The sequence below is a fragment of the Phalacrocorax carbo genome, chromosome 1 (genome assembly GCF_963921805.1).
Source record: "Phalacrocorax carbo chromosome 1, bPhaCar2.1, whole genome shotgun sequence".
Classification (NCBI taxonomy): Eukaryota; Metazoa; Chordata; class Aves; order Suliformes; family Phalacrocoracidae; genus Phalacrocorax; species Phalacrocorax carbo.
This window is the reverse complement of record NC_087513.1, coordinates 38943646-38967721: the sequence shown is the minus strand read 5'-3', so window position 1 is coordinate 38967721 and position 24076 is coordinate 38943646. Positions and strand designations below refer to the sequence as shown.

The 24076-nt window shown below is 41.9% G+C and overlaps 1 protein-coding gene across 2 annotated transcripts in view; it reads left to right on the top strand.

Moving 5' to 3' along the window:
- The first annotated feature begins 4878 nt into the window (after positions 1–4878).
- Positions 4879–24076, top strand: part of GRIP1 (glutamate receptor interacting protein 1) — a 334186-nt gene continuing 314988 nt past the window's right edge. For both annotated transcript variants that reach the window (XM_064448992.1, XM_064448948.1), the window contains exon 1: positions 4879–5050. In XM_064448992.1, the coding sequence (XP_064305062.1) occupies positions 4996–5050 (55 nt within the window). In that variant the 5' untranslated portion in view covers positions 4879–4995. The remainder of the gene's footprint in view (positions 5051–24076) is intronic.

Here is a 24076-nt window from a genome sequence, read left to right as displayed (position 1 = left end):
TAACTGTGTATCCCTTTCCAACTGATTTACAAAACTAATTTTTGTGCAAAGAAAACAGTTATAAGCACTGATTATTGTATTTTAGCAGCACATGAAAAATAAAATTTTGAACTTGTCTACCTATATCAGTCCAGAGCTTAAAACCCCAGCGTAGTGGGAAATGGTGAATCTTTGTTTTGGGGGTAGGCTATGGAAACAGGAAAAGTCAAGTCAAGTAGCCCCAGGAAGTGAGCTGTCCAGTGGGGTTTGTATGTCTGCTTGGCACAAGGATGCTGGCATGACCAAGATGCTACAGCTCATCTTCTGCTAACTGTACACTTGTTTGCTGTAGATCAATGATCTGAGACAGAACCTTAAAAATGTTGCCTTCGAAGGGAAATGGAGAAAATCCTCCTGCCTCCTCAAAACATTAGACGGCTAAATCCAAAGGCACGCAGACAGATAACATGGGCGACAGGTAGAATGAAGGTTCCTAAACCCACAAAGGCAATCCATAAAACTCCCACCTTCCTTTTTGGTCATTTGGAAGGCTGTATCTGCCAAAGTGCTTATCTGTAATCACCTAGGTACCTATATTTCTGATACCAAGCATACACAGAATTGCTGCCAACTTTCCTAAATTACTTGTGGCCGTGTTTTATCTGATTCCTAAATCTGTTTGGCATTGACAGACCAGGTAACCTGAGTCTTAACTTCCTGAAGGGCCCATTTCCACAGGCAGGCTCAGACATCCTCCTCTCCTGCTGAAGTCTGCCACTGTGCCGACGTGAGAGATTCATGGGGTCACAAACAGAGTAAGCGAAAGGAACCGAGCCTTCTGCACTGTCGTAAGGAGAATACTCCCCAGTGAGGCTGACAACAAATGGCTATTGCTCTGCAGCAGGATGTTGTGCTGGTTTTTGTTAACATTTCTTAATAAAAGTGCTAAAATGCATCTACAAAAAAAAAAAATCAATTGTTGGTATACTCCTTATGTCTCATCTATGAACTTCTTGATCTGATGTTCAGCAATGTGACAAATAGCTTTCAAGATAAGGCACCTTTTTAATAAAAGGAAAATAAAGAAAGAGAAAATAAAAGAGCAGTGTGCAGGGAAGATAATTCTGTATAGGGTGCATCTCTGGTCTGCCTAGCACTCGGTTCTGGCAAGATTGGTATCGTATTTTTAATGAAATTGCATCACATTAAAATGTGACTCGTACACATTTATGTAACCCTTAGAAGGAATACCTCAGTCTCAGGCACATATTAGTGACTGGGCCATCTCAGAGGATCAGCACCTACCCTTCTTTCCTCCTGCTTGGCACAGGCAAATACTACAAAGCCACCAAGAACAACGTGGAGGCGCAAGCATTTTCCATCTATTCAGAATGATATGGAAGTTTCCAGGGCTTCAATGACCAGAAACCTGTAGAAGTTGTAATACGTTACTATTATCAAAGTTATTTTAATAGCTTGTTTTGGATTCTTGTTTGCAGGAGATACTTGCCATTTTCTAAAGCTCTTCTTAATCACAAACATGTATGTGAGCATGGGTAGTGAGTGTCATTCACTGAGAAAAAAACCCTGTTTGCTGTAAAAAAACCTTTAAACCAGTTTAAAGATCTTAAGGCTAAGACATCTCTTGTAACTCAGAGGTTGGCACAAATCTGCAGTTACTGACAAACGTTCCAGTCCTCCAGAACCGAACCCTTAGCTCCACCATCTGCATATTTCTCCTACCTAGCTTTAGGGAATAAATAAGAAGAGGAAATAAAAAATTCATCTCTTCTTTAGAACACTCATAGAATAAAACCTTTCCTTGGGAATATTATACTTCTTTTGCTTTCGATTAATTCTAGGGTGTTATTATACATGCTTCAGATGACCTATATGCTGCAGCATCAAGTAAGAAGAAAGGGTGCCTCCTTGAAAGTCAAGATTCGATTCATTTTAAATTCTCTGGGGGAAAACGCTGTAGACAGAAAAGAACTGGCAGGAAGTTTATATGCTGTCGGTGTGATATATTCACCATAAAATGCACATCTAAATCAGGTGACCACTTTCTTCCATTACTAGCATTGGGATGCACAGAAGCAGTTGTTCAGTGTAAAACAGCTCATGTGAGTAAGAGAATGCAATTAAATTAACTTGAGCCAGGCACCCATGCAAGCTTTTCCTGTAGCACAGAAATGGGGAATTACAGAGTGTCATTGCCTAAAAGGATTTATTTGTAAAGTCTTGCATAAGACAGAGAGAAGCATACATATTCCACTCAGTGATGCAAATACTGTTAGGTATTTAATACGTAGTATACTTATTCCTGAGAAGTCAGCGATATTTAGAAAAAATAGGACTTATCCCTCATTTTTGAAACACATTTCTGGAGCAAATCCAAACCAGCAGCTGGGATTTTATGACTCCTGCAGGACCCTGAAAAATCCCACTCAGTCCTAAGGAATTTTTACTTACATTCAAAGTGATGGCACTATAAAAAAATAAATAGCTAGAAAATGGCTTATTGTGGACTGAAGAGTAGGGCAATCTACTATATTCCTCTGACCTGCAATTTCACAGAACTCCAATGCTGGCAAAAGTCGGCAGGAGGATCAGAACTACAATGTTAAGGCTCAATGTCTGTATGTTTTTCATTCGTAATGGAAAGGCTAGGAGCAAAAGCTGGACATCAGAGATAGTAGGTAAGATTTAAGACATGGATGACACAATCATCTGAAGTTTGATTTCATTCCATAGCACTTTAAAGCACTAGTTGCTTTTAAGAAATGGCAGAGGTTAGGAGAGTAAGTGCCAAAGTAATTTTTAAAAAGAAGATCTATGGCTTCGTTGCCTTGAAATCTGTTTCCTGGCTGTGTGTTCTCCAGCAGCTCTTGGGACGGTTTGCAGCACCTGCTCCTGGCATGGGTGCCTGCTGGGCTGAGCAGCCGCAGAGTCTTGTCCCTCTCCATTTCCTCTGAACCTGCTTCAGGCAGTGCAGTTGCTTTGCCTGCATGCCCCAAAGGCATCTTCTGGAAGCTTTGCCCTGTGAGCAAACAATCTGGCTGGAGATCTTTATTTTATAATGCTTAGAAACTCACAGGCATACCCACAGTTTTCTTCAGAAATACCAATAAACCCCAGCATTATTTAAGTAAAGGGACTATGAAAGGCAGGAGAATATTAGCATAAACGTCTGCTCTTGAAGAAAGGACACAAGGCTGTGATTCAAAGACGCAGGAATTCCAAATTTAGTACCCCCGACAATGAAACAAAAATATCAGTGGTCACACAATTCAAACCTGACATAAACCTAATCTGACACATCTAACTTGGTAAAATGTTTTTGGTTTGCTATCATCATGCTGTTAGGTTTTGTTCTAGATCTGGTATCACCGGTGCTCTCGCAAGCAGCGAGAGAGTTGCCGGCAAAAGCAACTACTTATTGAATACTCTTAATTCAGCAGAAATCCAGGATATGCCTACTCCTCGTCCGGATCACACTGGTGCTGCTCGGTGATCCTGCCACGCGTGACTGCGGCGTTACTGGTGACGGGGCCACGGCCTGAGTGCAATCAAGGAAAAGCCAGTAGCGGCAGCTCTCATCAACGGGATTTTAATCAAGGGGTTTTCATGAGTATCAAGACACACATTTTGCTTTACAGGCTGGCATGAAGTCAACGCAGATGAATGCTGTGTCAGGAAACTGTCATTATGTTTACAGCAGAAATTAAATCCAGGAAACCCTTCAAATCTTCATCTGAATGAAGGGTTCACGTGCAGTTTGACCGTGTAAAAGTACATAATTTCTATAAATATGATGAAATGAGAGACTATACAAAAATAATCATGACATAACATTTAGGCAGAATGAAGCTTATATAGCAGTCCCCCCCCCCAAGAAGTGCCTCGAGGGAAAAAAAAAAAGCTTCACTTATATTACTAGCATTATTTTAAAATAACATTCAAACCTGCCACTTTGCATTTTTATAGTGGTGGGGTTGGTGGGGTTTTTTTTTCTGTTAAAAAAAAAAGGAATATTTAATCACTGCAGCATTAGTCTCCTGTTAGGACATGGCTCTGTCAGAAATTATTTTAGTCGTGAGAGTCGAGGTCTTTTGGTCAAAAGGTGGTAAGAAATTGGCTGTAATAATGACCGAAATCCGACCTGTCACAACGGCGTCCTGGACTCTTTATGGTGCAAATTCTGGTTTATTTGATCAAGGGGCTGTCAGTGCCGTTCCTCGGGAGCCTGCCTGTATTTTAACTCGTTATTTCCCAGCTTTCCCACATGCGGGTGCAGGCAGACTCGCCCGCCGGGGCTTGCGGAGGGCAGGGGACGAGCCCACGCCAATGCCCCACCCGTGAAGCAGGATCCGAGGGGAAGGGCAGGGCGCGAGGGTCGCACACGCCGCACCAAACGCCCAGCCCCGCATTTCGGGGCCAAAACTCGGATCCCTCCACAAGTGAGGAGCCGGCGACCCCGGGGCGCCCCTCCGACCGCCTCGGCAGCCGTTACCACGCGTGTCACAGCCGCACCCGCAGCCCCCCGCCCGGCGCCGTGGGCAGGGCGAGCCGCGGAGCTGCTCCCCGCACCCCGGCCCGCACCGGGGCGGCGGCCTCGCCCCAGCTGGCCCCGCTGTGACCGAGCGGGGCCCGGGCGGTCCCACCTGCCGGCGGCGGGGAGGGACGGGGACACGGACGGGCGACCCTCCGCCACCCCCCCACCCCCACCTACTCCCCTCCCGTCCCCGGCTGAACCGGGGCCAGCCCACACCGCCCCCCCTCCCGTCCCCCCGGCTGGCGGAGCTCCGCCGCCTCCCCTCCCCCCGTCCTCCCTCCCTCCCTCCCTCCCTCCCACCGCGCGGCCGCCGCCCCTCCGCCGCTGCCCGCTGGAGCTGCCGGCTTCCCCCCCACCCCCTCCCCGCCCTCCACACACACACAGCGAGCACCGGCCGCCGCCGCCTCGCCCTGCCATGAGCCGCCCCCCGCCGCCGCCGCAGCAGCGCTGAGCGCGGAGCCATGCCGGGCTGGAAGAAGAACATCCCCATCTGCCTGCAAGCCGAGCCGGAGCGAGGTGAGCGCGGAGCACCGGGGGCGGCAGCCACTGCGAGGGAAGGAAGGAAGGAGGGAGGCAGGGAGGGCGCGGGGGCTGCTGCTGCCGCCGCGCTGCCGCCGGTGTGTCCGTGTGTCCCCCCACAACCATCCCCGGGGCACGGCGGCAGCCGCCCCACGGGGGGACGGGTGGGCGGGCGGCCCCGCGCCTTCCATCTTGCTCAGCCGCCGCGGCAGGAGGCCGGGGGCCGGGCCGGGCCGGGGCGGGGTGGGGGGGGGCGGACGGGCCGGACACACCGGGCCGCGCCGCCTCCGCCCCGGCGGCAACTAACTTTTCTCCTCGGTGCCGCCGATCGCGGTCCCTCGGGCTGGGTTCCTAAAGCCGGGAGGTGGGGAGGGGGTCCGTGAGCCGTGGTGGTGGTGGGCTCCGAAGTGACTTCGCGAAACTTCCCTGCGTGGGGCTCAGCGGAGCCGCGAACGCCCGCTCTGCGAACCGGCAGCGATCGCGCCGAGCGGCGCCCGGAGGAGCTGCCCCGCCGGTCCCGCCATCGGCCGAGGGGTGGCCTCGGGCCCCGAAACCCCGGCGTGTAGGGGTCGGTCCTGGCGGAGGGCGGAGAGTTTCAGGTCACTTTTCAAAATAAAAGAGTCTGTTTAACGAAAAGGTAACTTTGGCATTTTCTCAGAGAGGGCTTCCGTCATGGGAGGTTGGTGTGTCGCTGCTCTAGCCTCGGTCTGTGAGTCAAAGGGAAAAAGGCGAGTACACCATTTACGCTTGGGAACCCTCAGGTACACCCGTCGTCTCGTATCTTTGGTTTACAGGTCATTAATTCCATGGTAGCTTGCGGAGTCCTGAAGCAGGACGTTGGGGTTTGGTTGCCGCCGTGTTGGAGAGGTGGCCGTACTGCTAGGGACAAAAATTCACCGAGCATTAAAAAAGAGGAGGTTTTGTTTGCTGCACGTAAGAAGTATTGTACCCTCGCGTTGGAGGTGGAGGTCTGTTGCAGAACTGCTGACGTGCTTCTGACCGGTAAATGCTATCCCTAATGGGAAGTTCATCGCAAACATATGACATCATAAAAATGGTGGCTGAAACGGGAGCAGGTAGTTCAGCTGTGAAAAGCTAGGTTTTTAGTCTTTCCTCCTAGTAAATACCATCATTACTAAAATCTGTGGCCATATTTCTTCATGTCAGGAATCTGTGTAGCTGAGGAATCACGGATATAGGATGGACGACAGTTGTCAAAATGCATCAGATGCTTTTCCAGTTGAGGAAACTTTAGAAAGGGTCTAATCTGGCTACGTCAGAAACCAGAAAGATTTTCTCATTTCGTTCTGCCATTTCATTCTGTCATGAGCTGTGGCATGTGGGCTTGTCTTTATTCAAAGTAAACAATGGTAATGGTTTTGCTCTCAAGGGTTTAATACCAGTTAGAATACTGATTTGTTAACAGTTCTCATTTATTCTTAAATAGAATTTAATCTCTTTCATCTTCATTATGAAGCTGGATAGATGTATATGCTAATAATCTTATCACTGATGCTTTTCTTGATTGTATTTCCGCTGCATAAATAAAAAAGCTCTTCTGTGCCTGAAGTAAATGATTACTTTCTAAAGTATGTTGCATTGTATATTGCTCAATTTCAGCTAGTAGTTTAGCAGGATTCCAGTTACTGGAACTTTTCTGCTTTAGACTCGGCAAAATATTAAATGGTCAAAATAGTTAATCGGCGTTGAATTTAATAGTGCTTGAGTATGAAGAGTAGATGAAATAAAGCTTTCAAACTAGCCAGAAAAATGGCCAGTGCAGTAATGAAATGAGGGTGAATCTTTAGCTAATGTAGGAGTTTAGTATGGCATTCAGTTAAAAGGCAAATACAGATACTGTGAAATTCTGGTTCAAAGCCAGTTGTGCGAACATCCCCCTCTGCTGTTTCTAGAAAAATATTTCAATTCGGTTACTCCGCAGAACATTTTATATACATTGTGCTATCAGAAGACTTCGGTGAATGTCAATGCTGTTACTTTAAACTAATGTTGTAGCCGGTAATTTTCTGTGATTTAGATATGGAGTAATATTGGATATGAAATATTTAGCGACATAAATGTATTTATGTCACACGTACAAGTGCACCCCTATATAGGATATAAAATATCCATTTATTCATCCACCCCAAATGCGTATGTATATTGGATAATAATACTTATATAGAATATAAGAACAAGAAACACTTAATGTGTGTGTATTTTCTTTGATTTTATCTACCTGTACTCTGATTGCTTAAACTAGTGTTTTCTTCTAGTGAGGCGAGCTAGTCTTTATTCAACCCCATGAGCACCAGCAGGATTGACTAATAGATATTTTGCTGTATTAACAACAAAACCGCTCAGTTAATTTGGTGCTGAAGTTTCTTGGTAGTGGATACTCCCAAAGCAGGCTATAAAAATGAAACAAACAAACTAACAAAAAAACCCTCCAAAACCCGCCCAAACCCAAACCAGGAAAAAAAGCCCCAATCACAAACCAAACAAAACCTCAGAAAAGGAGTAGCTAAATAATCCTGGTTTATCCACGTGCCTCCTGCTGGCTTTCCCTTTTAGTCTTAGTCTGTACACCCCTTCTCTGCCATAACAGTTACTGTGCAGCTTTAATTTCAAGTCTAGCTGTAGCAGCAGGCTTGAACTGGAAAAGAAGAGGTCGCTGGAGGTGCTGGGAAAACTGGGAAGGCAAAGGTTTGTACAGACTGTCTTTCCCTGCACTTTTTCTTCTCAAACCTCACCGGCTTCCTTTTAGCCTCTCCTCGGGAGCTCTGCATCCTGTGCACGCACCTGTATAGAGCTGATCTGGCCCCTGTGTCCTCAGCTGTGGAAAGGGGAGAAGTTGTGGGTGTGAAGACGTGAAGCTGGAATGGTGGGTGGATTTGTTAGAGAGGCCACATGGAAATCTCGTTGCATCCCTGAGGCAGCGTAAAAGATTCACTGGGTACTGATACTCTTGTCTCAGTCCAAACCAATGCAGCATTGCTTTGGGAAGCATTTCAAACACTGTTGTATCTCCCCTGGTGCTCAGTTCATCTAGTATGTCAGGAACTGGATCGTGGTGCTACTGCAGTTTTTGGTGTGAGGGCTCAACTCAAAAACACTATCTGTGAAGCTTCTGTTTTGATGCGAGGAGCTGTTGGGATATTGCAGTCATATCCTTGTGCAGACACACTGAGTTTGCTCCGAGCAGGGTTATTTTAGTATATCGGTATCCTTGTTTGCCCCTTCTTTGCTGCAGAGCCCCCCTTCCATGTTGAATGCCTACATCAAAAAGTCCTCAGCTCAGGCTGCCTTTGTTTCTACAAGTCATGTGCTGACATTGAGGTTATCGAAAAGCTCGACAAAACCAGAATTTTGCTAATGGAAATTGGCTGGCCTTAACTAATACGAAGTAGCAGAGACGAGGTCAGCACTGTTCGGTCACCTTGGCAATAACTGATACCCTGAGTGAAGGAGAATAACCTGAGTTAATGTTTCAAGCATCAGAGGACACATGTGCACGTAGGGATTAGCGTTTGTGAGTGCGCTTTGTTGTGGAGAAGATTCTCTTCCAAGGGGGTCACAATAAGTGGTATTTCAACAGGTATTTTTAGATGTCTTCACCACAGAAATTATGCAGAATATTTCTGGCAACTAAAAAATAATGTTGTGCTGCTTTTTAGAGACTAAAACAGTATTTAAAATACTAAGTGGATAGCTGCTTTTTTGTGCATGCTGCAGCGCAGTTACTGGATTTCTACTGCCCGCTCTGTAATTGAGCAGTGGTCTGCAGTGGCTGTTCCGCTTCTGCCTTCCACTGCCACGATTATCGCAAGGAGTCCTCTCCTTTAGAGAACAAGAATTGTGCTCAGTGTGGAGTAAAAGAACTGTAGCACACGCCTGATGCAGTAAACCCTGTCACTTTATAAAATGACATGTGAAGACTTACCAGTGTAAGATGGTGGTGTTAAAATTCAGGGCGCATTCCCTCCCTCCCCAATTTTCTGCCTGAGATGCTAAATCAAATCTTGTTATAAACCACCTAAAAAACTTTTTGAGGTGACAGCTGAGCAAATACTTTTGAGAAGAAAAATGTTCCTGGAATTAATTTTGTTCAATATCTGTTCCAATCCAGTTAAACGAAAGCATTTTATGGAACTCCTGTTTCAACTTTATAGCTGATCAAGTTTGACAGGAGTACAGAAAATAGTATTTGTATGTCTTGTATGTTCACTATGGGACTGCTTGAGATCCCTTAATGTACATGGTTATTCATTTTAAGAATGCATCTAAGTATATTTTGGTCTTGATTTAAAAAAAATAAATGGTATTATGCATTCCACAGTTGTTCTGCCTCTATTCTCAGCATGGTAGCCCAATTACATGGTGGAAGAAGGAAAGACTGTATTTTTATTTTTTGCTATTCCATCCATCTTCACAGTTCTTGACAGGGAAATTAGGTCATCTTCAGGAAGTGTTTTAAAGGAAACATTAGGAAATGTTTTAAAACCTGGGACTCAAGGGTAAAAAAAATAGGCAAGTATTTAGTGAATCCTGCCTCAAATACAAAACTAGCGTGTTCTCATGGAAGATGTTCTGACAACAAGCGTCTGTCCCTGAGGTTACTGCTGCGTGAGCTTGTCTGCTCATCTCAAGCTGGAGGAGAATCAGTTTCTCAGATAAGGGAGAGATATGGGCCTGTTATTGAACTCCATAGTGTTATTGTGGTTTAGCAATTTACATCTGATCAAACTAGACCACTTTAACAGAGGATACCCTTCATACTCTTTCCAGGTACATGTTAAAAAATTAGCTTGTAGCTTCAACCCAAAAGGCTGAGGATAACTGTTCATTGTCTTTAAGCTCTGGTCTAATAAGGCAAGAGGAACCTCTCCGTCTTGGGCTTAAGTGGATCCTTGGAAACTGAAGAAAGTAAGAGCTGGAGATCTAGTGCTTGTGTTTGACTGATTTGTAAGCTTTGGGATGTCAGGGAAGTTTGGGATTGGAAACCTTGTGCAAAGGCTTTTTTTCTTTATTTTTCTGTTTTCTCCTGAAAAGTTGAAGTATAAATCGGGTGGCAGAAAACCTTTTGGGAAGAGAGGCTGTGCTTACAGTGGCAGCCCTAAGAGTCAGGGCTGGATGCCAGGAGTGAACATTTGGATTCCATCTCTGAGGGAGAGGTGCTTATAAGATCATCTCTATCCCAGTGAAGGCATTGCCTAGACTTAGTGTAGAGCCCAGACACATACCTAGTGAGTGAACAGTCTGGACGTTTGGTCAGTTATCCTATGTGAAGCATGCTGCAGTTGCTTTTTAAAGTAAAGAAGTGGTGAGTAACAGTGGTAAGGACAAAAATGGAAGGAAACATCACCATATCTTAGCTGCTGACATTATATAAGAAGCTGGCTTAACTATAGCTGCCTTCCAGTCCTCCAGTAGCATCTGAAAATATAAATCTCAAATTGGAAAACACCTGTAATAAAAGACATGTTAATAACAAAACACTAATTACGAATGACATGTGTTTTATCCTTATTGGGGCTTCTGCCTCTCTTCACCTCAGTCTGACCAAACTGCGTCTTGGACAGTTGGTCTTTCTCTATTTGCTGAACTGAACACTGCTGAAGACCATTTGCCAGGTGGGATAAGCTGACACTCTAGAGCTGGTTTTCATCAGCATGCAAAGGGCACTGGTGCTGTGTCAGTTGTTTCATTCTTGCTCTTAAAACCAGCTGGGACTGGGAGGGCTCTAACACAGGGATGGGAAGGAGGCAACAATTGCTCCCTAGTGCCCTTTTAGCATGAAAGGAACTGAGAATAAGCAAAAAGCATTGATATCTCTTGTGATTTGCACAGCCAAGTTAACAGCATTTTATGACTTGCAGTATTAAAAGAATTTGGTAAATCTCGCAGAATCTTCATGAGGATTATGGTCTTCACTGATTGCTGGGAGATGATTATCTACTGTGTTTGGGTCATAACCAGAGCTTTTTTTCCTATATAGAACGCAAATGTGAGACACTGGGTGCAAATAAACAATTTCTATTTTTTGCAGAGGCAAAACAGTTTTTGCTAACGTTCATCAAAAGTGGAGAGTTAGATTTGCCAGCAATGAGTTATGACTTACCAATATGGCAGCAAATGCTCTGGCTTCCCTCAAAGAACACCAACATGTAGAAGTTGAAGCACTAACCATGTTTGCCACTGATGGGCACTGTTGCTTTTGTGGGTATCTGGCAGCCGTGAAGCATACAAGCTCTAAACACGAGTTCCTGATCAGAGTTTCCTGTGCACTGAAACTTTAGAGAGGAGCATAACCTAAACCACAGAAGCCTCAGTGTGAGATCCCTTGGTAATTTAGACATAGACAACTCTTCTTGAATTTCAACACATATCTATATCCCATGGGTTGTTTCTTTAAATAATTCAAAATTACCTGAGCTGCCACTGCTCAAGATTCTACATGAAAAGGTGTCAAGACTGGAGCTGTGGGATAAATGTGTTCTGCACAGGTGGGAGGAAAGAAGGTGCATCGGGTCCTTGGGGCAGTGACTGCCAGAGCAGTGGTGTTTGCTGACGGCAGGCCTTATTGAAAGTTGTTATTAAAACAGGAGTAACACACCTGTGGATTATTTGGATTATATTACCATTTTCTATTTGGATTATCATCTCTGTGGACCAGGTACTGTGTCCTTTGTACTGAGATTGCAAAGGGGAGCTTCCCCTGTTGCTTCTGTCTTTCATCATCTGTGCCAGCTCCTGGCCACTAAAGATCAGCCATGAGCTGGTGCTCACAGGTCCTGCCTCTCACCTGAAAAGATTTTTTTGGCATCTGAGCAAAGCCAGGATAGTTCCAACAAGTGAGTTGCATCAAGCTCCCTGCTATACTCTGCATTCTCAAAACCCCTTTAAAGCACTGGTAACTTGGAACAGGATTTTGTCCTCGCTTGTACCCATGTTCCTCATGACAGGCTTGGGACCTGAGTCTGAGATGAGGCTGTTGTGGAATAAACACACCATTTACTACTCTGACAAAAATTTAATTTCAGTGGTATTTTCAGTGAAGTATTTGGGTTGTTTTTGTGTTAGGAATGGATTATTTACACAACAGCTGGGTGGAAAAGTAGAGTGATAGTCACACAGGAATACTCTGGGGAGTAAAATTCACTGCCTGGTAAATGGATGCAACTCTGTTGGATTCTGTGCCAGCAAATTTACTGAGCCCTTGTAGCTGTTTTAGTGGAGGCTGTTTCTTAGTCCGAGGTTTCTTCTGAAAGGTCAGAGAAAACCATTGCCCCAAAATATGTTGCCTCCTTCATATGTATGTGCCAGTTTTATTCTTTTGCATTTTTACATTCTCTGGTGATACTGTAAATATGGCAGTGTTTTTGAATGTGGTGAGAAGATTTGAGGCTGAGCCTTTTCAAAATACATGATTTATTTGATAAAACTTCCAATTTTGTGAGGAATATACCTGTAAATTACTTGACCTTTTGTTTGTAATACGAACCTTTCCCAGACCAAACAAACAGTATGTAAGATGTAGGCGTTAAGTAAATTGTGTTGTAAAAGGTTCTATGTAAGTCGTGATTTGGCAAGACCAAGGAAATGCATCTCCTCTCTTACAGAAGTGTATTTTTAAATTATAATTTCTAGTGCTTTTAACTTCACCTCTTGCTAGGACTGTTTGCAAAATGTGCAGGAGCCAGATAAACTTGCGGGATTTGCATGTCAAAAGTGAAGCAGTTGATTAAATGCTTTCAGCTGGGGTGTGGGCGTCTGTATGGAGAGGGGAGAGAAAGAATGAAATGGATAATGTGTAAGGATAATTCAGTAGCTTTATACTTGCAGCTCTTGTGAGTCAATAACTTATTAATTCAGGAACATTATTAATAGCAAAAAAACCCCAAACACCCCCCTCACACCTCAAGCACCAAGTGTTAAAACACAACTGGTGTTTTTGTGTGTTCACATTTGCTTATTGAACACACGCATCTTGTAACTTCAGTTTCATGTTGTCTTGATTTGAATATTATAAATATTCCCAAGATTTTCTGTCATTACAACTGCGGACAAAAATGATGTACTAACTCAGGCTTTTCTTATGGTCTGTCTTAAATGTACTGACCCTAAAGTTTTTGGAATTTCCTATCAGCCTAAGTGGTTGCTTTCACATGTCCACAGATTCAGACATGCACGGGTACCTATATTTATGTGTTTGTTTAAAAAACAAAAAAGGATATTATGTATTAGTTCATCATTCTCCTTAGATGCATTTTAGATATGTTCACTGCTATTTGTTTAAATATTTAGTGTGAACTGATTCTTCCTTTTCAGAGCACTTTAATATGGAAAGAGCCTTAATTTTCAGATGACTTGCCCTCTGTCATTAAATATAAATTTTACAAACCAAAGAGAAAGAAGGTTCAGCTGCTGGCTCTACATTCTACTTCCTGCTTTCAACAAAGATAAGGGTAGTAGGTAGGTAGTGCCTGAAGCTATATTCCTGTACATAAGTTTCTTTTTTGTAAAGTAATTGAAGTAATTTTAAAAAGCACAACCTCTGAGGATTTTATGATGACTGATGGAAACATCCTTGTAGTTGAGTTATGGAGTTCGAAGACATCTGAAAAAGTTGTCTTAATACTTTTCTTTCCTAGCTTATGATATATCATCAGGCTAGTTTTGACATTTCTTTCCTCTCCCATTACTCCTTGCTTTCTTCTGATCTTACCAGGGTTGGCAGTATTTTTTTCTGACCCTTTTTTGTAACTAGGCATATTTAATTTCCTTCTTTAACTGCAAAGAAAGAAGTCAGCATAAAAAGAAAGAAATAGCATGATGGGCCTGCTCATTGAGACTGAACAACTCTTTGGTGTTTGGGCTGATATGCTGAAGAAAAGTCTTGAAAAGTAGCCTTTGATTGACTTGTTTCAAGTGTTACTTATTATTTCGTTAGGGCTAACTGCCTGTAATAATTAGAATGAAGTATGTTTATGTGAAGCTTCTAAATGACCTAATTGGCAAATTCTGGATTTTGTGCAGTTAGTGAACACACTGTAATTTTCTGGGGAGTTTATACTGAATTATAGATTGTTCCTACACAATTAGCATACTCAGGGTTGTAGTTACACACATTTAAGGGTTTGCAAAGTTTAAGATAAGCATTTTCGTGGTATTGAAAAATGTACCTTTTGTGGCATGGTGAAGTAGTAAAGTAAAATACACAGGGAGCACAAGTTCCTCAAACTGTTCTGAGGTCATGGTTTGTGATAGTATTCTTTAAACAGGAAAAGTTTTAGCCTATTGTAATGAATCTGGGTATTCAAGTTCAAATGCACAAATTATCTAATTTGCATGCAGATTCCAGTTGATAATAAAATATTTATCATTTTACCTCACTTGATAGCACACTAAGGTTTAAAAGGAAAACAAAAACTTGTCATGAATTGATAATATGTCAGAGATGTTTATCAGCAGAATGTGCATGTGAAAGGCTTGAATCAGCAAATTGTCCTGTGTGGAGTCCCTAATCCAGCAAAATATTAAAAAATAGAAACATTTTTCTGGATCAGATCATGACACTTGGTAAACTGTTAGGCTCTACCTATATGAATGGATAATGCACATGGTGCAAGCTCATTTGATGCTAATCTTAACTCTAAGTCAAGGCCACTGAAACCTTTGCTGCTTATGTGTACGGATCCTTGAGAATGAATAAGCCTTTTTAAATCAATGTGCTTAAATTTAGGCTTATAATTTATATGCTTAAGTGGATCAAAGGATAACTCTAAAAAGAAACTGTTTATTTTGTTTAATTAAAGATCATTCTTGTGATAAGTGCTAATATCTGTTTTGTGGGGGAGAGAGAGCCAGTAAAAGGGGTTTAAAATATCATAAATTTTCTTCCTCTCCTTTTAATAAAAGCCTTTTTAAATTTTTTTTTTTTTTACCAGAGAACGCATAAAATATATTTTTCTTTGGTGGTATTCCTTTGCTTGTTCCTCGTGTTCTTTGTTGGAAAAGAAGTTAAATGTGTTTAACTGCAAGACGCTTTATATCTATATATTTTTCCCTGGTGGAAAAACATCTTTTCATTTCCTCTCAGTGAAAAATATTGCACCATGGATGAAAGTAACGTGCAAAAAATATATACATGGAGCTAGCAGTTTTATCACCAAAAGTGACATGTACCATTTACCCGAACAGGTCTGAGATCCCACTGTGTTTTCAGAATTGCCTGATTCATTATCACAAAGAGGCTGTCGCATATCGTAGCAGGGGGAAAAATCTTTGTCAGAGTGAAGACATGGAGAATTGTTGTTTTCCAAATTTGTCTTTGTGTGGATCCTAAAAAACCCAAGCTTTTTTCCCACTGCATATTTGAATATAATAGCCCTGGAAGCAGAAGTTATCACTGTACAAAATAGGGTGGCATCTTGGTCGAAGTCAATGAGAACTTTCTGAATTTGTTGAAAGTGGGATTTCAGTTCATTACCTGTGCTGTTGTCATTTGGGACAGCTACAGTTTTGGCTTAGATCTTTGGGAGCTAGAGTACTGTGGTGGATGTAAAGGGAGGATCACCTGTTGAGAAAGAGGGATTTAAACACTCTGGGGCTGTTACTGTGAATTGGCATTGAAAGGTGTTCGGGAAAATAGCAGCAATGCTGTTACTCTGCTTTGTTCCTTAATTCCCAGGCCGTTTAAAATACATATCCTTCTGGATAATCCTTACTACTTTGATTTTGTATTCCAGTCTCTCTATTTTTGTGAACTTTTGATGTATTGTCTGTGCTTTGAAAATGCTTTCCCACCTGGGAAGCGTTACTGAAATCTAAGTAACAGTAGAAATATTAAAATTTCCAAAGAAAGCCATAAAATGCTCCTAGACAAACCTTAATGTTTTCTGCTTTGTCCAGCAGAAGAGAGAACTTAGAGTTCATTAGCGCGTTTCATCTTCAGCAGTGGTTTATAAACCTTAGCCTTCCTTCTTTAAAGTGAGGTAGGTATTATTTTGTGAAAAAAATTGAGACGGAGGTGTAGTTGGTGCAAGATCACAGCAGACATCTGCTTCGCAGTTTGAACTCTCTCATGTCTTGTTCTGCAGTCAGTGGAACACTGTGGTCTGTAGTTTTTCCTGTGTGTAGGAATTGTACAGAATGTCTCTTTAGTAGTTGGTTAGAAAATACAGCTAGGAGAAAAAAAGGCACTTTTTTTTCTCGGGGAAAAAGCTGCACTTATGTGAATAAAATGCATAGGAAGGATTGCAAGTCTTTTTGCTCATCCTTGGAAGCAGGAAGCCAGTGTCAAATGGAAGCTCCATTTCTGTGTTGTCATACATGGAGTAAGCTGAATGATAACAAAAAAGGTGAATAAACCCGATATTATTCTGCAGTATGACACTGCTATAAATCTCTTTCAGTGCTCTATAGCTTTCTAGTCAGTTAAAAAAAAACTTAACAGGAAAATACAGGCATTTGTCTCTAAACAGACTTCGGTATTGCAATAGTAAGGATCATTGGTGCATAAGTCACTAAATCATATGAATATTTATTTGTGTATGCTTGCTTCCTATCCTACTGGTACATCTCAATGTGTTTATTGAAGGTTTCCCTGAAAAAAAATCCTCAAGGAATGTCTTTTGAACGTAAATGTCCAATCGGGTGAGAGAGAGGCATTATTTCCATAATGAAAATGCCGTCTTTCCCCTTGAACAGAGGTGCTGCTTAAAGGGTAGACAAGAATAAAAGCACTTTTGCTTATTTGATCTTCCAGGAGCAAGTTCTTGATTTGCCATTGCAGAGTTTGAGGACTGATAATCTATGAGCCCAATTTGCACAGAAGAGAGGAGACAGTTTTTTCCTTTGCATGTAAAACTTATAAAAAGTCTGCTTGGCTAATACTAAGATGTGAATGCCAAGGTACATACATGTGCGCAGAAGAATAGTACCAAGTTGGATTTGGCAGTGTCAGGGTTATGGTTAGACCCGATGATCTTAAGGGTTTTTTTCCCCAACCTAAGTAATTCTATGATTCTAAACACTTAGATTTAGCTGGTAGTCTTCACCCTTCCTCCTGATGTCCCAGTAATTTAGACTACGCTGGAGACAGTCTCGGAGATTGGTCTCAGACACCTTTAGGTTTTACTGCTGAGATTTTACTGAGCTTCATGCTTTACTGAGCTTCTAGGGTTGGTTTGTTTTTTTTTTTTTTTATGGTGATGGACTTAAATACCTTGGCCACTTCCTCAATACTGTGTAACACAGAGCATTTGTCATTTATTTTCTGTGTGACCTGAGCAGGTACTGCTCACTTTCCATGTGACCACCCTTCAGCTTTTCTTAAGCTATAGGCATAATCCGGTAAAGAGAAGTAAATAGTTTTTACATTAGGCTCTGCATTCAGCTATCAGGATCATGTCCTGCTTCTTTCTAAAATGGAGTTTGGAATGCAATTTTATATAATTGATCCTTTTTGAGTTACTCCAAGGCTGCAGTGAATTAGGGAAGTTATGGGAAGAGTTTGGATCTTCAAGGCAAAGTACAGGCTCAGTGAAAAACACAGATAGGCAAACAGGTAGAGTATATTGCCATGGAAGCCTTATTAAATTGACAGTGGTGAGAACTCCACATTGATTGATGTTTCTTCATAAGCTGTTTTGTTAAACAAAAAAAAAAATGAAAAAAGGTGAAAATTGCAAAATGTTATACAGTAAATAAGGATTGTGCTATGGTGTTGAAAGATGTGAGCTAATGTTTGCCTGTTCAAAGAAACATTAACAAAATGTCACTTTGATTAGAGAAAATAACAACTTAAAGGTCTAGTGGTTCCTTCATCTGCTTCTTTACATAGAATATAGGCTGTGTAAGCATAATTTGAGATTCAGAATAATGATTTGTTTTGAAAAAGTGTTTCTAATTTTTATTCATTAAAAGTCAAATCAGTATATTTAAATTTAGGAATAAGCAAAAATCTGTGGGGTGAAATTGCTTGGAACTTGTTTATGTCTCAGGTCATACTGCGAATGTTTTAATTTTTTTGGGTGTTTTAATAAACATAATCAAAATATGTTTTTACATTTTATTATTTCTAGTTTTATTAAAAAAAATTTTAAAAGGCATTTTTATAGTAATGTAAGTAACCCTGACTAAGCCCCTAGTTTATCTAATATTTTTTATTTCCGTTTATTATATTAACCTTGATGTCTTCACATGTTATTAGTCTTTATTTAATGGCTTCATAACATTTCATTGTTTGTTTCCTTTTAACAATCTTCAGCTATTGCAATGCATCTTTTTTGTTGTTGTTTGATTTTTTTTGTTTTAACAGAAAGGAAGGAGTGAGAAATTAATGTTCAAACAGGAACACTCCGTTTTCCACGTTCATTGGGGCAGAGGTCCTTCTTATCTACTCTGTCTGTGACCACGTCTGGTATTTCCTGCTTCAAGGCAATAAACTCTGTAGCAGTGAAATGCAGGATAACCTTCGTCTTGGGGATATTGGTTAGAAATTTATTATTGTGCTGGAGTTTGAGAATTTGTATTACGTTTGAAGCTTCTGTTCATATTTTATTGCTTACTATTATAAGGTGAGTATGCTTGCCATCTCTAGAAATGTCTGATTTAATCCTGTAATCAGTTACCTAAGTAGTATTGTATGGAAATTAAACTCACAGTCTAATTTTGCATTGTGTGAAGAAAGTCTTTACGTTATTACTTGATAAGTCTGATGAATGTTCTCTTTAGCCCTTCTCAAGAAAACCAGAAGTTACTGGGGTATGCCCTCACCTTATCTGTCCTTGTCACTGCTGTCCATGTTCTTCGTTGCAGATGCCTGCTATACTTTGCATGTTGCTGTTCGCTCCTTCACACCTGTGTAGTTGGTCAGTGTCTTTTCTGAAGTTGGAAAACTGGAGCTGAAGATCAAGATCCAGACATACCTTTGCTGTAAACTTGAAGTTCTCCCTCCCACTGTTCACAAATCCATCTTCCTCCCTGCTTTTGGAGCCACTGTTGTTCTTTGAGGAGAGCTCCTCACTGGATTGTCCATTGCTCCTCTGCCGTTATGTTACCCTTCTATTAATTTTCCCCAAGTATCCTGATATTGCTCATCTGCTCTTCTCTTCATTATCCTTTATTAATTCTTGCTTGATCAGTAAACATTTTAATCTCCTCAATCATCCCTCTTTCATGTTGGGCTTCAATGTTTTTCCTCTATTTTTCTTCTTTTAGAAGATCACTTTTTCCTACTTTAAGCACACTCCTAGTCCTTCCTTGTTTGTATGAACTGGTGAAAACTGTTCATGGACTTAAGGAAAGTCAGATCTTGTCCATGAACATTTCTTTGAATTCAGTTAAACAACTGATAAGGCTGAGCATCTCTTTCTTCTTCTTCCCCCGCCCTGAGTTGCATATGTGTGAATGTTGTAACTTCTTACCTTCATGATGAAGACTATTTTGGTCACTTAAAATTTTTCTTACTGTTTGGGCTAAATGTTTTTGCTGTGGGATGAATATATATATTTTAAAATTTATTTTTCACAGTCAGTTACCTTGACTGTTGAGAAGATGGGCAAGAGAAGGAGCTAGGAGAAAAGGAAAGTATTTCTGCCCATGTATTGGAGAGCTTGGAAAAGCTGCGGACCTCTGGTTGAGACTGAGGGCTCTCTGCTTCCAGATTCTTTGCTGTTGAATTGGAAGTTATTCCAGCTAGGGCTACAACTCTGGATGTGGGTTTTTAAGGTCTGTAGTTATGAATAGGGAATCCTTGAAAGCCCAAATAATTTCAAAATCTAAAGTAGGAACTCTGGACCCACTGTTGCTAGCCTGTCTGTGTCGTAGAATATCCTAAAGCCATGGATCCAGCAGCTCAACATGAGAATGACCAGAATCCGTATATAGTTTTTTAAAAATAATACTTCTTGTATGTTGAGGTTATGTCTTTTTCCTTGAAACATTTAATTTTTAACAAATCAGTAATTTGTTGTAAAACTTTTAACTTGAACTGTAAGCATCAATAATAAAGTTAGTATCACTTGCAAGAAGGTTATGAGAAGTAGTCACATGAATTCACCAAGGGAAGATCATGCTTGACCAACCTGATAGCTTTCTATGATGGCGTGACTGGCTGGGTTGATGAAGGGAGAGCAGTGGATGTTGTTTACCTTGACTTCAGTAAGGCATTCGACACTGTCTCCCATAGCCTCCTCACAGGTAAGCTAAGGAAGTGTGGGTTAAATGATTGAACAGTGAGGCGGACATAGAACTGGCTCAGCAACAGAATTCAGAGGGTTGTGATCAATGGAGCGAAGTCTGGATGGAGGCCCGTAACTAGTCGTGTTCCCCAGGGGTCTGTGCTGGGTCCAGTCCTGTTCAACATATTAATGAATGACCTGGATGATGGGATAGAGTGTAACCTCAGCAAGTTTGCAGATGATACCAAGCTGGGAGGAGTGGCTGATACACCAGAAGGCTGTGCTGCCATCCAATGAGACCTGGACAGGCTGGAGAGCTGGGCCCAGGGGAACCTGATGAAATTCAGCAAGAGCAAGTGCAAGGTCCTGCCCCTGGGGAGGAACAACCCCATGCACTGGGACAGGCTGTGGGCTGACCTGCTGGAAAGCAGCTCTGCTGAGAGGGACCTGGGAGTGCTGGTAGACAACAAGGTGACCGTGAGCCAGCAATGTGCCCTTGTGGCCAAGAAGGCCAACAGTATCCTGGGGTGCATTAAAAGGAGTGTGGCCAGCAGGTGGAGAGAGAGAGGTTATGCTTCCCCTCTGCTCTGCCCTAGTGAGGCCACATTTGGAGTACTGTGTCCAGTTTTGGCCGCCGCAGTTTAAGAAGGAGAGGGAACTGCTTGAGCAAGTCCAGCAGAGCTACCAAGATGATGAGGGGACTAGAGCTTCTTCCTTATGAAGAAAGGCTGAGAGACTTGGGTTTGTTCAGCCTGGAGAAGACTGAGGGGGTATCTTATCAATACCTATAAATATCCAAAGAGTGGGTGCCAGGACGATGGGACTAGGCTCTTTTCGGTGGTGCCCAATGACAGGACAAGGGGCAATGGGTGCAAATTGAAACACAGGAAGTTCCACCTCAATATGAGAAAAAACATCTTTCCTGTGAGGGTGACGGAGCAGTGGAATGGGCTGCCCAGAGAGGTTGTGGAGTCTCCTTCCCTGGAGACATCCAAAACCCACCTGGACGTGTTCCTGTGCCCACTGCTCTGGGTGTCCCTGCTCAAGCAGGGGAGTGGTGGACAAGGTGATCTCCTGAGGTCCCTTTCAACCCCTACAATTCTGTGATTCTGTGATTTAATGTGTCTTGGAGTGACTAGAGGAAGACTGGAAATTGATCTGGTCGTCATGCTATAAGCCATCCATGTGTATTGTGAGTGGTGGCAGCACCAGTGTGCGCAGCTTTTGCAAAGACTTTTTTATCTTGTCTTTAATTGGAGGTTAACTGCTATGGAGGATGTTTATTCAGCAGTGGACCGAACTGAAGTGCTCTGGCAGTGTTCCTGGTCAATGCATTGCTTTGGAGCAGCAGGGTGGGAGCACTGTGGCAGCCACAGCATTAAAAGTTTAAAATTTTTTTGAATTATTTATGAAAATGAGTAATAAACCAATACAGTAGCTTGTACATATTTTAATTTTACTCTGCGCCTAGCTTTGTCTCTGGCCTGGTTTGTAGCATGAAGGACATGGCTGGCAGTACTGGGCAGGTAGCTCTGTGTTTCAGCAACTTAATTGGGACCATTGTAGATTGCTTGCAGCAACAGGAGGAATTTCCAGCAATAGCTACAAAGCTTCCCAAACAACTTCAACTGTTGATTTACTTGAGATGTCAGAAAGCTTTTTCCTCTTGAGATATTCTGTGCATGTGATTTGTCATCCCAGGGCTTTCCCCTACTTTCTCCTTCCCACTTTCTAATAGCAGAGGCTTTCTGAATCACTCCCCTACTTCCATCTCACCTATTGTCCTTTTTTTCCTCTGTTCCTGCTATCTTTTTTTCCTTTGTCTGCCATCTTTTAATCCTTGCTTCTTTTAACTTATTGTTGAGTTACCTCTTTAGACATGCATTATAAATAAGTTGTGGTGTAATGATGGTGAAGACTAAATAAGATGTATGCTTGTTGTTATCTGGGCTTAATTTATGACTTTTTTTTCCCCACCAGTACAACAGTAACTGATTGTATGGGAATCTGCTACATCTACATAGGATCAAGCAGAAAAATATCAAAAGGGATTGAAAAGATCATTTTGGCTAGTGTTATTCAGCCTGTGGTTCATGAATCACATAAATCGCAATGGAATGGTCTTCGAAACAATTATAAAGTGCTGCAGGCACATACACGCTCCCACACACTCAGCAGGGTTGTGTCAGAGTAGGTGGGCAGGCATAGGCAGCAGTTGGCTCCCAGCTGCAGTCCAAACCTCATTAAAATGTTTATTGCTGTCCAGTTCTGAATTTATCAAAGTTCTATTGATTTACTCAAATATTAGGTATCCTTGTTCTTAACTTCCCGTGGCGCAAATCGAGTAGTTAAACCCTGAGCTTTCTTGGTTGAGGAAGTCACTGTCTCTGGCTTGCAGGCCAGATCTCTTTCTGCAGCGAGTTATAGGCTGCTTTCCATGCCTAACACCCTGCCTGCTTTTAGAATAGTGTTAGACCCCCTAGTCCCATAATCCCAGGTGTTACAAGTTTCCTTTGTAGCCTTATGCTTCATATCAATCCATGCCTGGCTAATGATTTTTTCCTTAGCCTGGTCTGACAGTTGTTCTCTTATATTCTTCATGTTCGCTGTCAAACTGCTTGTTGGTGGTCATAGTGATCTAACACAGTATGTTAGATAGATAGAACACAGAATGTTCCAGCACCTACCTTCTGTATCTGAGAGTAAAGCTTTGGGCAGTAATCCTTACTGGAAAAGTCCAGTTTTGACCTTGTAGCCTTGGAATATGGCATGCTTAATAAGATCAGAGCTAATAGTTTTAGGGGCATGCATTAGAAATCAGAGAAATTAACATACTAAATTCTTTCTAATAAGCACGTCCAAATACCTTGTTTTGTGTCTGGTTTTGTACTGTAGTTAAATTTGGGTAATTTTCCATGACACATTTGTGATGCAAATTTGAAGTCCTTATCCTAAAGCACATAAATGGGAGGATGTTTTAAAGAAAAGACATTGGATATCTTGGAAAATATGACTTCAGGTATATTCACTTGTATTTCAAGTATGATAAAATCCTTCCAACTATCTGACCCATTTGGTTGAAACAAGAACAGTAGGAGCAACAATCACCCAGAGGCAAATGATTAGCACAGATTTCAGTCCAGCTGAGATCTGGCAAAGAAACAGATACCTGCAGAGGTTCGATGTTGTGTCTAAGTAACAACTATAATAGGTAGTACCAATCATGAAAGAGTTAGAGGAGAAAGTAGTCACTGCAGAGTGGCCAGAAGCTGACTTACACTGTCTTGAAAGGATATAATAGAGAATGAGGTCAACTGGTAAAAATTCTACTGTCTATGCTTTTTTTTCTTTTCTTATGCGGTAAGGAATAGAAGTCAACCCCTTTTTCCAAGAAGAGGAAGAATTCAACAATATTAACAAAGCAAGCTACCATAAACAAATCCAGGTATTCTTGCTTTTACCCTTTCAAGGAGAAAGAGTTATCTAATGCAAAAAAATGCTTTCTGATAAAGGCCAAATTTGTAATTAAAATTCTTGACATCCAAAATGAGCAGGAGCTGATAAAGAACCCTTTTAGTAAATAATTCCCCATAGGAACCACAAAGGAACCTGGCATTGCTCTTCACTCTGCTTCAGGAGGATATAATTAAAGGAGAACACAAGCTTCTGAATAAAACAGGCAATGCATGAAACATTACAGGTTGAGGAAGAAAAATCCGTTTCATATTCATTTCCCCAAAGTACATGGAGCAGAGGCTGTGCTCACAAAATAAACCTCATGAACGGGGAAATTTGTTCTAGGAAATAAATAGATAAATATGTAGAAGTTCTTGGG